This window comes from Castor canadensis, chromosome 4 (genome assembly GCF_047511655.1).
Source record: "Castor canadensis chromosome 4, mCasCan1.hap1v2, whole genome shotgun sequence".
In the NCBI taxonomy this organism is placed as follows: Eukaryota; Metazoa; Chordata; class Mammalia; order Rodentia; family Castoridae; genus Castor; species Castor canadensis.
In genome coordinates this window covers 84,597,388-84,611,139 of record NC_133389.1, presented here as the reverse complement: position 1 = coordinate 84,611,139, position 13,752 = coordinate 84,597,388, and the positions used below count along the sequence as shown (strand labels likewise).

Below are 13,752 nucleotides of genomic sequence, written 5' to 3'. Positions count from 1 at the left end.
GAATCTCACCAAACACATGCATCGATTCAAACATTTACCAAATGCCTGTGATGTGCATGTACTGTGTAAGACTCTGAATGCAGAGAAACATAAAACTTAGCTCCTTCTTAAGAAGTTCTGATTTGATTGACAACAGACAACAAGGTGACAAAAATTACATAAGCCTTGATTTGGTTTCAGGTAAGAGGTACATGTGTAATACTGTTTTATTAAAGTTCTTATAAAAATTTTCTTATTATAGGTGAAAAAGTGATGATAAAATGAAGTTCTGTCAACCTCCAGGTGAGGGTGGACAGGAACTAATATGTATTGAGAATCCACTATGTGTGAGGACTGTACATTTCCTCACTTTGTCTCCTTTATGGAGACATAATTGGGTGTGATCCCCATTTCAGAGGAGTGGAAAATGAGGCCCCACTGAAGCTCAAATCAGACTCCAAAACTTGTGCTCTATCCTCTCTTTCTGTGCTGTTGGAAAGACCAGGTCTGTTCTCTCTGTTCATTATACAGCTGCACATCCTGCCCTAATCATTTGTCATCTGAGGTAGAGAAGTCCTGAATCAGGAATGGATCTAACCTGTATGGGAGAGTCCGATAATAAGATGGAGAAGTGCTGGTGTCCATGCCAACTCCTCTTGCCCTGCTTTAAATTCTCATTTGACTGTGTGCCTGTATCTGCCACTGATGAATAAATAGCTACTTAATCTATATAAGCCGTAACAAGTCACCCACTATCTGTTTCTGTTTCATTCAATGGATTCATCCTTTTTTTTTTAAAACGCAAGCCAATTTCCCCAGCTTCCAGTACTTCACTGTATTTCTTTTCATGATGGCATTTCTCACATGGCACTACAAAATGGCTATCCTACCTACCTCATTTCACTGTAGACAATGAACTCCCAAAGAACCTTGCATGTTCTGGTGATGAATCCCAGCACTTGGCACAAAACAGGCACTCTTTTCTACTTAAACTGAATGTACCCATAACAGGCATCAACAGCACCATTAGCAGTCATGTAATTTTTTTTTTTTTTTCAGTACTGGTGCTTGAACTTGGGCCTACACCTTGAGCCACTCCACCAGCCCTTTTTGTGTTAGGCATTTTTGAGATAGTGTCTCACAAACTATTTGCCCCGGCTGGCTTGGAACCACAATCCTCCTGATCTCTGCCTCCTGAGTTGCTAGGATTACAGGTGTGAGCCACCAGTGCCAGCTATACTTTCTTTTTACAAAGGTTCTTACCTCTTTTTCCAAATAAACCTTTTTATCGTCCAGGGTATTGTACAAAGTGAAGAACTGCTTGGTTTCTTTGTGTACTGCTGAAACTAAATGCAAAAAATCAGCATATGAGTGATAGCAGGTATCAAATTGACTTAAATAGCCTTTCCCCAGAAGGCACATGCCAGGACTCAGGTCTGCATGGCTGTGTCCAACAAAATCACCTTGAAAGCTTTTGAAATTTCAGGACCAATGATATGAGGATGTCTGCAGGTTGGACCCAGGTGATGACACTGCAAAGCCAATGCTGTAAATCACTGCAATAAATGAGCCAGTCATCTTTCTCTTAGCTGGATTAAGAACTAAGCAAGGGGGTGGGATGGGAAATGGTGGCAGGGGTCATTTGAGGACATTTGGTAATACTAATAGTAAAGAATTGATATAAGTATAGGTTCTTTGGTACAACTGCTTGAAAATGGCTTTGGTATAAACATACCCTTAAAAATGACTTTAACATGTGAAATTTACTTTGTGAAACATAAAAGTATTACTACTGTTAAAAGCTTTCAAGCAGAAGAAAAGTAAAGGGAAAGATTTAACTTAAGAAAGGAACTATTTTCTGCTGAAAGCCATTATTGTTGACACCTGCCTGAGGACTGGCTAAAAGCTCAAGTAGGTGGGGAAAAGAAGCTAACCTGAACTCCTGAAGAAAGGATAGAGCTTGGGTCTGAACCAGGAATGGTGTTTGCAAAGCTGAGACTTCAAGGATAACTCTGAAGCAGATTTTGAAATCCACCATGTGGGAACTGCAGGACAGGGACATTCTGGACTTGGGGACTGGCTCACAGACCAAGATGCACCCAGCACTGAAGGACTCTGTATAGTATATTGAGAATTTTGAAGAGTATCCAACAAGTTATGGGGAGCCATTAAATATTAAAACTTTTAGAACAAGGACATAAAACTTGATGTTTGAGAAAGATCTCTCAGGCAATAACATAGAGTGGGGATTAAACTCTGTATAGAGATGATGGGAGCCTGCAACAGCAATCTGAAAGTAATTAACTAGAAAATTACTATGAATCTATTGAAACTGTTCCAGGAATGGGGGAAGGGAAGATCAAGGAGAAAACTGGAGGGGGTGAATTCAACTATGATATATTTGGTATATTGTAGGAACTTTTGTAAATGTCACAATGTACCCCCAGCACAATAGTAACATATGTGCATGTGTGTGTGTGTGTGTAAAGAAAATTACCACGAAACAGAACTAGCTAGCAGCATTGAGTTAGAGAGAACTGAATGGGTCCAACCTGGCTAGAGGAAACAGAGAGGTTAGGTTTTAGGCATTTTAGGCATCAAGGGGACATGCAAGAGGGGAGAAGAAAGGAGTGGTAGTTAAGTTAGTTTTTGCCTAGAGTGGGGGCCCAAAATGGGCTTACAGAGTCTGAGTTGGGACAGGAAGAATTTTGCTGATAGAAGAGAGGGGAATCCAGGCAAAGGTAATAGGAAGACTCAGGGCAAGATGAGAAAGCTCATAGTGTGCTCAGAGGCAGAGTATGGACTGGTGAGGCCACAATGAGGGTTGAGATCAGGAAAGTGGCCTCCTGGCAGACCACTGGAAATGGAGAAGCTCCAGTCAAGGTATAAGGAGAGAGGCTTTATTCAGGAGGCCTGGGAGAGTACATGAGGATTTTCAGCAGAGAAGTGCTATAATTAGGTGAATCAGTAAGGGACTTGGAGAAGGCACTGCAGGCCAGCTAATGGTCACTTATCTGAGATGTGATGCAAGCAAGCATAGATATGGCAGAAGAAATAGTAATAGAAATACAATGACAACTCTGAAGGTCATTCTATGCCTAATAGGATAGGAGTAGTTGAGGAAAAATGGTCCTGGATTACTGCGTACATATGATGGTATAAAGCAAAGTTCCTATCAACAAGAGAGTCTGCAGAGAAGAACAATGAGGGAGAACTGATCTACAGACGATGGTGTCATGATGTCCCATGTCCCATGTGAAGATGGAAGGTAGAGCAGAAGCTCAGGAGAATGCCATTAGGCTGACCAGAGTGAAGATGGTTCAGAGCATGGCTTTAACAGTTCAACTGGCTTAAAGAATCTGCCTATGGAAAAGGAAGTGAGGGTACCATGTTGACCTCTAGAGTTGTCAAGCAGGCCTGGGGATAAAACAAAACCCTTCCTGGGCTGGCATTTGTGGACTGTGCTATGGTAAACATTGCACCATGCTAGTGTGACAGAGCTTCTTGTCTCCTGTCCCTTCCCAGCCTTGAGAGCTAATGTGTGGTCAATGCACCTACTCTGGCGGTAGAGTTCAATAAATCTCTTCTGATACTGTATTAGCTCGGCTCGGCTGGGCACTTCATCAATCTTGCGATGCAAAATTGCTATTTCTCGATTTCTTCGAGCCTAAATGCAAAGGGAAGGGGAAACAACACTATTTGGTAAAGGGTCTTATATATTCTCTGGGGAGGCCAAAATATTGTTCCCACTCCCACCTGAGCCCAACCACATGCCCTGGAATGCAGGCATAGAATCCTATCATTGGCTTGAGGCCACATCTGAGATTCCAATTGACTTTCACCACTTTCTAACTCAGGGAAGGAGGTATGCTATGGGCTGAATCACAAAATGCAATAAGGGTAAGGGACTTGGGCACAGGCAATAAAAGGAGTATTTTCCTGCTGCCTCTACAACACATTCCAAATTCCTCATCCTTGTTGAAAATTCTACTCAAGTACCTTTCCATGGATTGAGGAAACTGCCCTACTGGCTGCAGGTGGAAGACAGTGAGGTACAATGTGGAGAAGGGACGGCTGCAACAGGAACAAGCCACTCAGCTCACACATGGCTTCCTCTTTGCAGAATCAGGACTCTGTGTGTTCTCAGCACTGCTTTCTTCTGTACCTTAAATTCTCCCATCATCCAGTCCTCCCACTTGAGGGAACTGCTTCACTAGCAGCAGCAGAAGTGGACCTCTATTTCACTGGGAAAGCACAGCCCCGAGGTGGGAAACCCACCATCAGCTCTTGAAACCAAACTAAAATAGGGTTCCTGCAACTGTGGATAGAAGAAAATATGTATTTCTCCTTTAGGCCAAGGCTACACTCTTTATGGATGCTCAGGCTCTGACTCCTATTTCCCCCTACTCCACCCCCAGTCTTAAGATCTAACTATTCAATCTTTTTAGCATATCTTTAACATTTCTCTACCTACTGGTTCCTTATTAGCATTTAAATATACTCAAGTCCTTCATTCTTTACAAGAGCCCCTCCTTAAAGCTCATCATTTTTTATCCTTCCTTTCAAGTAGCCTCACCAAGAGCCATGCCTACTCCCCATGCTGCCCCAGTTATCCCTTCAACTCTCTGCAACTGGGCTTCTCCCCAACAGCCCACAGAACTGATCTTGCCAAAGTCACCACAAACCTTCCAGAGACATAACCAATAGAGGAGTCTCAGCTTTGTCAGCATTTCCTGTCCTCTCCACTATGCTTTCAGCTCTGTCTCCATGCGCTACTCTTGCTTCCCAACCTGCTAGCAGCTTGGTTTCATGTGCATTTTCCTTTGCCTGCCCTTATGTGTGTGTTCACCAGAGTTTAGACCTGGGTCTTGTCTATATTTTCATATCATCTACACATTGCAAATATCAACTGTCTAGTATACTATGCTGAGAGTTTGCCCTGACAACCAATCTCTCCTTGGACATTTCTACTTGGTCAAATGCCGCAGAAAGATTTCATTAACACTCCTTTCCAGACTACCATTCCATTCCTTCTTTTTTATGACTTCTCTCAGTGAATAACACAAGTATCTATCTTGGTCAGAAACTCAGCATCATCCCTGACTCTTCTTTTACTTTCACTCAATCAATACTAAGTTCCATCTGATACAGCCTATCAGTGAACTGCCAGCTCATTTCATACTTCCTGCCACATCACCTGATTCAAAGCCCTCAGCAGACTACTGGTTTTACTGTAGTTTCCCTCCAGCTGATCTGAAGCTGCCCTTAGTAGGTGATTTCTACATAAACTTCCTTGAACTTTGATGGATATGGACATATCTTGGTTCCCAAATAACTAGCCAGCTCGCAGAGGGCGCATCACACCATTTACTATTCCTGGATTCTGACACAATGCTGAACCTATAGTGAGCACTCAAAGTTTCCATATATGCAGCAGTAGTGTCCTGATGTTTTGTACTTCCATGCCTTATAAAGATTAAAATAGTATTCTTGACCCACACAATTTTAATCAAATAGCTTAGCAAAATAAAGAGGTGAAATAGGATCTTTACAGGTCTCTGCCGCCCCTTGGCTATTCTCCTCATAGCCTAGCATTCCCTTCCCAGGGAACAGAGACGACTTGACCCAAAGTGCAACACAAGGTAACACTTGGCTTTTAAGTTTTCATGAATTAGATACTACCAATGTAAGGTATTTAAAAATACAATTTTGACCCTATGTGTTTTTAGTTCCAGAGCTGGCTTTAAAGTCTACCTTCCCATATTTGGTGCCAATCTCTCAAATCCCTGGTTCTCAAATAAGACAGCTAGAAGGGGCACCTAACTTCAGAGGAAAAGTACCAGAACTTGAATCCTGTCTCTGGCACTTACCAGATGCTTGCCTTTTGGCAGTGCTTAACTTAGTGGTGTCAATTTTTTTCATGCAGAAAATGAGGCTAATAATACCTACTCTCTACCTGGAGTGAACTTCAGCTCAAATGCAAAATGGGGAAAGTAACATATTGATGTGTGATGCTATCATCAATATCTTAAATCACAGAGTGGTCTCTAGACAGAAAGGGAACTGGTCTTTCTAGTTCTTATACACTAAGATATTTCCATTCGTTTTATCACAGGAAATTTCTACCTAGTTATATGTATCTGTGTATTGCTTGCTCTTGTTTTTACTCACCTGTAGTAAACGGATCTTGTAAAGTTTCTCCTTCTCCATGTTATACCGTCTGTCTAGGTCTTCCTAAAGATGGAAAAAAGCCACAATTATCTGGGAATAGAAAACTTTCATTTTCTGATAGTTTTTGGAAGTTGAATATGTTTTGCCTTATCTTCCCATCTGAGCACTCAAATTCCTTTTTTCAAATGGCCAAGTTCAGGGTCTACATTCTATCTTTACTTTTTTAAGTGAAATACCTCCAAATCCATGTGTTTTTACTACCCCACATCTCAAACAAACAAAAAACGATGATGATGAGGAGACAAAACATTACTTAAAGAATCTGTGTTTATACCTCCATGTTTGCAAATAATGCTGGCTTTCTTTCTATTGTTCTACCTAGAGCTGAGTTATCCAATATGACAGTCACTAGTTAAAAGTGTCTATTTAAATTTAGTTTCAATAGCCATATTTCAAGTGTTTGGTAGTTATATGTAGCTGGTGGCTACTGTATTGGATGGTGCAGATGCAGAACATTTTCTATCATTATACAAAGTTCTTTTGGACAGCACTGATGTAGAGAATAGAGACTAGCCCTACATTGAACTAATACCGTAGGAGACATGGCTAGACAGCTGTTGCCTCAGAAATAGTTAAAAAAGTGGTATGCATGTGTACACACACACAGGGTCTCCTGCACAGGGCTTAGCTGCAGGCAACCTCCAAAGACATCACTGTAGGAGACCAGAGACCAACTTTCCTAGCAGGTTATAAGCAGGCAGCCATGATGACGGCAATGCTTAGAGCTTTCCTGCTTCTTTTCCCATTTTTCTCCCTTTCCTCCTCCTTTCTCCTAGAGGTTTTTTGACATGCTATAAGCACTGGTTTAACTCAGAACAAGGATAACAAACTTCAGTATGTGAGCTAAATCCTACAGCTTTGGGGCCAAGTTTGACTCTCAGCTTTTTTTTTTTAAATAAAATTCTACTAGAATATAGTCACATCATTCATCCCCTTAGTGACTGTGGCTACTACAGCAGTTGGTCCACAAAGCTGAACAAGTTATTATATGGCTCTTTCCAGAAAGAAGTTGCTGACCTTGCTATTATAGAGCTCCTGGGCTGTGACCAGCACATGTGGTCAAACACAGGCCTCTTCTCCTCTTAGGTTGACATGTCAGTGTGAATACACTGAAATGGTGACCTTTGTGGCCATCCCTGCTTCCATCAGAGGAGCAAGGACATACAATGGTACAATGCCTATGAACACCCAGCAGATGAGGTGGCCGTAGAGACATTAAAGTAGGCCTGAGAAGCTGTCACAGAAGAATGGAAGACAGTTGCCACATCCTCTGAGGATGCCACCAGTTTTGAGGACAGATAGGTACTTACATTGTGAGTCAAACCAGAGGTCAGGTCACCATGCAGCTCTCCATCGGAGAGGGTCTGAAAGGATGACAACATAATTAACACCCTTCTTGAGCAAGCGGAATAAAGTAGAAGCTGAGGGTATAGCGGTAGGAAGGGGTGGGAAATGGGGAATGACAGGTGGAGTTGAGGTGAGCTTTGATGCTCACTGGTCATATCACATCTGAAGCAAGAACAGAAAGCACACAGCCTATATATGAGCCCTGGGATTTAAACTATTCTTAAATGTCTACAGATTATATCCTAACAAGCTAAACTGTGGCTCTTTTTTAATGTAACAATCCCTTAAATAAGATGTACTGAGGAGAGAAATGTGATCTTAGCAAATTCAGAGACAGCTGAGCTGATGGTTCACACCTTAAAGGTTCCAAGCTGGGAAAAAAGACAGCCTGTGTGGTAATGGTCCCAAGGACACAACTACGTTCCTGGTTCTGGTGCTTATCTGCACCAGTCCTTCATGCACTGAAAAGTCATGTGGCTTGGCAAAAATGAGTAAGGAGGCCCCTCTGAGGCTGGCATCTCCGGCTGGGGGCAGCAGTATCCTGCATAGTCAGGGGAGAGGGCCAGATCAACAGTGGGCACAGGGAGGGATTCTGATCCTGGTGGCTTGGACAAGTCTCTTCCCCTTCCCCAAGCCTCATGTTCTCCTTCATATAAGGGAAAGGGAGGGTATAATTAATGGGTTCCGAGGCCATATCAGATATCATATTCTAAGCACAAGGACCCTCTAGAAATAAATTCTGAATGAAGTGTGACAAGAGAAAACAAAATCCAAGGGATCTCTACAATCTTAGTTGGTCAGAGAAATAAGATTTTATTTTCCTGTTCTTATACTTTAACATTCAATGGCAATCCACACTAGCTCCTTGGAAAAGCAAGTCCTTCATTTAGAGATCCGGCTGGTCAGATGGACAACTTAAATCCCAAATGTTCCCAAACCCTGGGTCTCTAAAGGAAACCCAGCTCTGTTCTCCTCTTTCCTATTCACACTGCCTTTTGGGAGTGAGGCATGTCCCTAAGCAGGAGCAGAGGAGGGAGAAATGGACAAACTGAATAGGGTAAGTGGGAAACAGCTTGGACATTTCCTAAATGGAGGGAAAGAAGAGATCAATTGTGCCTATGGTTACTCCTGTTTCACCTACTGTGGCATTTTACCCCGGAAAGAAGAGAAGAGAAATGGGAGGTATCTCAAAAATCATAGGAGGAAAACAGTTGAGAAATGCAAACTTATATACCCAGTCTAAGTAAACTGGCTGTCTGTTTTGGTACAAGATTGATGGTTGGTCTTGAGAAATCATTCCACATGTAAATCATGATGCAGCTGCTGGTCTTTACCTTTTCATCTCTTCCTGGCACTCTTTCAGCTTTCAGGTTTTCAATTTCCTGCTGCAACCTTGCCATCTCCTCCTTGAAAAACAATAGGAACTTTTACAAAACTAGGACAAGCTAGCAACCAGATGTAATTATTTAACTACTATTTAATGCAAAAGTTTTATTTTTACATTCATGAGTTTATGCCAGGATAAAAATTCAATTAGGAACTAGCTACTCTCATCCCCAATTTCCAGTCTGGAAAAGTCTTTTCAGGAGGAGGCAGCAACTGTTCTTCAATCAAAAGGGCCTTTGTTTCTAAAGGACTGGTAAATTGTGCAGTCATCACTAGAGAATGACATGATGAGCAGCTTATAGCCTGGTTCCAGTCAGGCTTGTCTGCTTCCCCAGCAGGCCTTGGCCTCAACCACCTGTTTGCTCTTGCCCTAAGATCCAGACAATCTCCACAGCTCCCATGTGGGACTAGCCCTTCCTCTGCTGGAACTCATGCAGAACTTGCTGGGCCTTACTTCCTGCCTCTGGCTCCAGTCACCTGTACACATGTCACCCTACCACCAGAATGAAAGGTCCCAGATGGCAGGAGCTCAGGTTTGTGCAAGGGACACAGACATCCCAGGTTTTCAGGAGAGCCCTGGCTTGGTATGATGCTACTATCTTCACAAATGCCATGTGTCAACAGAATATGATGTATTTTTTTTAAATTTTAAAAACTTTTTAAGGTATTTGTGAAGTAGATCACACTGCTTGTTGGCTTAAACTCCCCATTTTGGGGTCTAGCACAAGGCTATTGTCTCATTCACTCTGGTATCCCTCTCAGGAAAGTTACCCAACTACTTGAGATATCTGCTTTTTACGCATTGGATAGCATGTCCCAACAGCACAGGGAACGGAAAACAAGAGCTTTCACAAGAGTATGGGTTTGTTTGCCAATGCCAATGGAGACCTACCCGGCAATGTGCTTTAAATTCCTGTTCTTGACTTTTCAGATTTTCGTTCATGGCTACAAGTGCTCTCAAGTTCTGCAGAATACTGAAAAGTAAAGACCAAAAATTGACACAGCAGCCATTAGGAGTTTATGAATCACAGCTAAAACCAGAGCCTACCCGAAAAGGACTTATTTTTTAAATTTCCTTGGGCACCCCCCAAGAGTATCTAATGGGCTTTCCACAAATGCTAATGATTTCCATTTAACTGAAATTATTTTTTCATATACCCAAGACCATCACTGATCCAAACAAACATTACAGATTCCAGAATTAAAATGTCAACTGTGGAAACATCAATGAATTTCAATAGTACTGGATATATTTAATGATACCAATTATTCAACTGTACTCAGGGGATACACAGTATCAAAAAACATTTCTAATATCTCTTCTGAAAGGGAAACAAGTTTCTTAAGACCATGAGAAAAGTACTAATTTGAAAATAAAAATGTCAAATATCTGACAGCACTTTCCTCTGTATCATGAAAGAAAGATTTCGAATTATAGAGCAATTATATTATAGAGTTATATAATAATATATATATATTAATTATAGAGTGATTTGAAGGCACTTTCTGCTATAAATGCCCATCAAATGAGAACTACTCATTTTGTGTCTGAAAATTTTCATTTCACAATTTCACTCAAATGAATGACGCATAGATTTTACCACCCAAACACAATGGAGCTGAAAAGGTCAAATGGAAGTGCTTCCTCTCCTCTAACTACAATTAATTTTTATGTGGGGGATGGGGAACTACGCAGCTTGATCTGGACAAAAAAGACTAGGTCTTTTCTATTAAGAAGGTACGGCTGAACTATGTGCTGTTATAATGGATGGCTCCAGGAAGGAGAACTGAGCTGGGAACAGGAGCAAGAGGGAGACTTTTCCCTATACTGTGGGGAAATACTTTATACTATAAAGATATTAAGGTCTTTCAAATAAGAAAAACAAAAAACATGCTGTTGTGATCTCAGGGAAACTGGAAGGAAGATGGGTAACTCAGTACAGCAGCGCAAGCATACTGGCACCCCCTTCTGGATGGGCACAGGATGTTATCTGGAACCAGAATTCATGACCTGTGGTGGCTCTCCCCTGCTGAAACAAATTCACTTACTTCACAGGGAAAATATATGTATGTTGAAACCCCTTACCTTGGATCAGCTTTGGATTCTATCTTCTCAAGGGCTGTCTGCTCCTTATCCAACTTCTCACTCTGACTCTTCAGCTGCAAGAGACAATAGGGGCATACTTGTAGGGACCTGGAGGCAGAGAGGAGGGAGTGCTCCCAATTTTCTTCCTCCTGGCTCATGCCTAAACCCCACTTCTAGTAGGTGACTGAGCCCACCAGATTTGGTTCTACACTGAAAAAAACAGACAGGTAAGAGAAATGGGATGACAGGGGAGGTAGCATGGAAAGGTCAAACTCAGATTCTTCTAGACACATTCTGCTGATTAAGGAACCTTGGTAGCGGTTTCAAATAACAGCAGCAAATGGATGGAAAGCCAAAAGTAATGCTGAAAGCAGGTGCCTTTTGGCAGCAAGGGGGAAAGAAAGAGTTACTGTGAGTCAGAGAGCTGGGCTTAAACCTTAGACTATCACTGTCACAGCAGAGTTAAACCTCCTAGCCTCTTGCACAATCAATTTCACTTTCTTTTTCCTAGGCAGACAATGAGGGAGACTTTAAAGAAATTCACATTTTAATGCATAAAGTGTGTAGTAACATCATACAACACAATATGATGCTCCTATTAAAAAAGTAAAGTAGTTCTTTTATAATGATCTCTAATTTCTAATGTTAAGTGAAGAAAACAAGGTGAAAAATCCTGAGCATAGCAAACTCCGAAGTATATAAAGAAATGCATATGTGGAATGTGTATATGTATAAAGAAAGTAATTGCTTATAGAGGAATAAAATATTTCTTAAAAGATTCAGAAGAAACTGGTTATACTGATTGCCTTGGGAAGAGAGTAAACAGATGACTGGGTTATAGGAGTTCACCCTTTGTTATCTTTCAATTTTTGAACTATGTGAATGTGTTACCTATTCAAACAAAAAACAAAATAAAAGTTCTGATAGTTCTAGTTGAAAATGTCAGTGCAAGCACAAGAAATCCCTTTTTGCTCCAAATTCCAAAATCATCCAGACTATTATGCTGGAACACAAAAGTGGGTTACCATCATGGGACAAGAAAGAAGGCTGGCAGTAGGAAAGGACAGCAGGTATGAGTAGGAAGGAATGGCTTTCAGGGTTGGGGATCTGTATTGGAAAAACCAGGAGGGCAAAGCAGTGAAGCCTGACTCCCTTAAACAAAAGAGCAGTGCTTGCATTTCAGAGGCCAGGCAGAGCCCCAGAGAGCTGGTAAAAGTCAGGAGGAACAGGGAGATCCCTGACCCTAAATATGAGTTTCCACTGGATGATTCCACCAAATAGAAGGTACTACCCTTCCAGAAGACACATGAAGTAGGCTGCATAAAATGAATACAGTATCCAGACATAGTTAGCAGAAAGCTTCAAAATCAAAGATGAATAATAACTAGGTCACCAAACATCTGAAGACAAATGTAAAAAGGTGCACCAACTCAACAAGTGAATTCTGACCTGATGAAACAGTTAGAGCAAAAAAACCTTTAAATATAATGAATGCCTTTAGAGAAAAGAAAGAACACTGTATATACTGAAGAGAATTATCCCCACACATAAGAAATTAAAGTTATGAGGTAAGGTTGCCAAATAGAGGCTGGATCTGGTGGCGCACATACCAATGTGGGAGCCACCCAGTCTCCTGGCCTTCCTGAGGCAGCCATATAGTTACCCTCATGCTGGTGCTATTTGTCTACCACTTTCACCTCCTGCTTACTTCTCCTAAATTAACTGGAAAGGCAAGGCTTCTGTTTTTAGTGCCATTAGGCTATCCCAGAAAGGCAGGTTTTGCTGAGGAGGTAAAAGCATGAAAGGACTCAGAACCACTAAGAAGACCCAGGCCCATATGCAAAGGTCATTATTTAGTCACAGGCCATCCAAATGAAGTTTTTTCACAAGTTGTTCAGCACTAGGTTTTGTATAGCTTCCCATTTTTCTAGGTAGAAATGAGTTTGTCTATCCTATGACATTGTAAGTTCTCTGAAAGGGCTCTGGTACCAGACAGACTACATTCAGATCCTGGCTCCCTACTGCATGGCCTTTAGCAAATGATTTAGCTTCTCTGCCTTAGTTTTCCCATCTGCAGAACATGGTCACCCATGTGACTCATGGTCACCACAAACAGCATGCTGCTAGATTCATTGTGAAGATTTATGGACTTATATCAAGTGACATGTCCAGAACACACTAGTGTCATGCTGCTGGCTGTCATTATTTGAATATAGGAAAACTTCCCCTTAACTACTGGCTTGCATAACTCCCTTCACATTTCTAACACATTAAACAAGCTCAACAAATGCTAGTTTAGTATTTAATACAAAAAGGCATTTTATGACCACTTATAATTTATATCCTAAGGCACATATATGTCCTAGAAAATTAATCCCTTCTAGATTGTTATATGAAGACTGAGCTACTACTGGGCCAACTTCATACCAAGGACTCTGTAGTATTAAAAGGGACAGAGCAGTAGAGACTCCATCCTCCAGGAACCTGCCATCTAGTCTACAAGGAATGTCACCACAGAACAGTACAGAGGAAGCTGATCTGTCCAAACACAATGAAAGCCTCCTAGAGAAAACGCAGCAAATATTCTTCTCAAAGCCACCCTGTGCCTGTCCTTTTCAAACATTCTGATAACAACTCAAGAGACCAGTCTTGGTCAGAATTAAAAAGCTTTATCAGGTTTATGGGAAAATAATTGCTGCATATTACCAAAGAAATAAGAATTT

At 41.4% G+C, this 13,752-nt stretch overlaps 1 protein-coding gene across 3 annotated transcripts in view; it reads right to left on the bottom strand.

Annotated features, from left to right (window-relative positions):
• Ccdc93 (CCC complex scaffolding subunit CCDC93) overlaps positions 1-13,752 on the bottom strand; it is a 175,226-nt gene that overhangs the window by 15,217 nt on the left and 146,257 nt on the right. For all 3 annotated transcript variants that reach the window (XM_074070571.1, XM_074070569.1, XM_074070570.1), the window contains exons 14-20: positions 11,030-11,103; positions 9,836-9,917; positions 8,892-8,963; positions 7,521-7,574; positions 6,151-6,213; positions 3,538-3,646; positions 1,243-1,325 (exon numbers count right to left, since the gene is read on the bottom strand). In XM_074070571.1, coding sequence (XP_073926672.1) covers positions 1,243-1,325; positions 3,538-3,646; positions 6,151-6,213; positions 7,521-7,574; positions 8,892-8,963; positions 9,836-9,917; positions 11,030-11,103 — 537 coding nt within the window. The remainder of the gene's footprint in view (positions 1-1,242; positions 1,326-3,537; positions 3,647-6,150; positions 6,214-7,520; positions 7,575-8,891; positions 8,964-9,835; positions 9,918-11,029; positions 11,104-13,752) is intronic.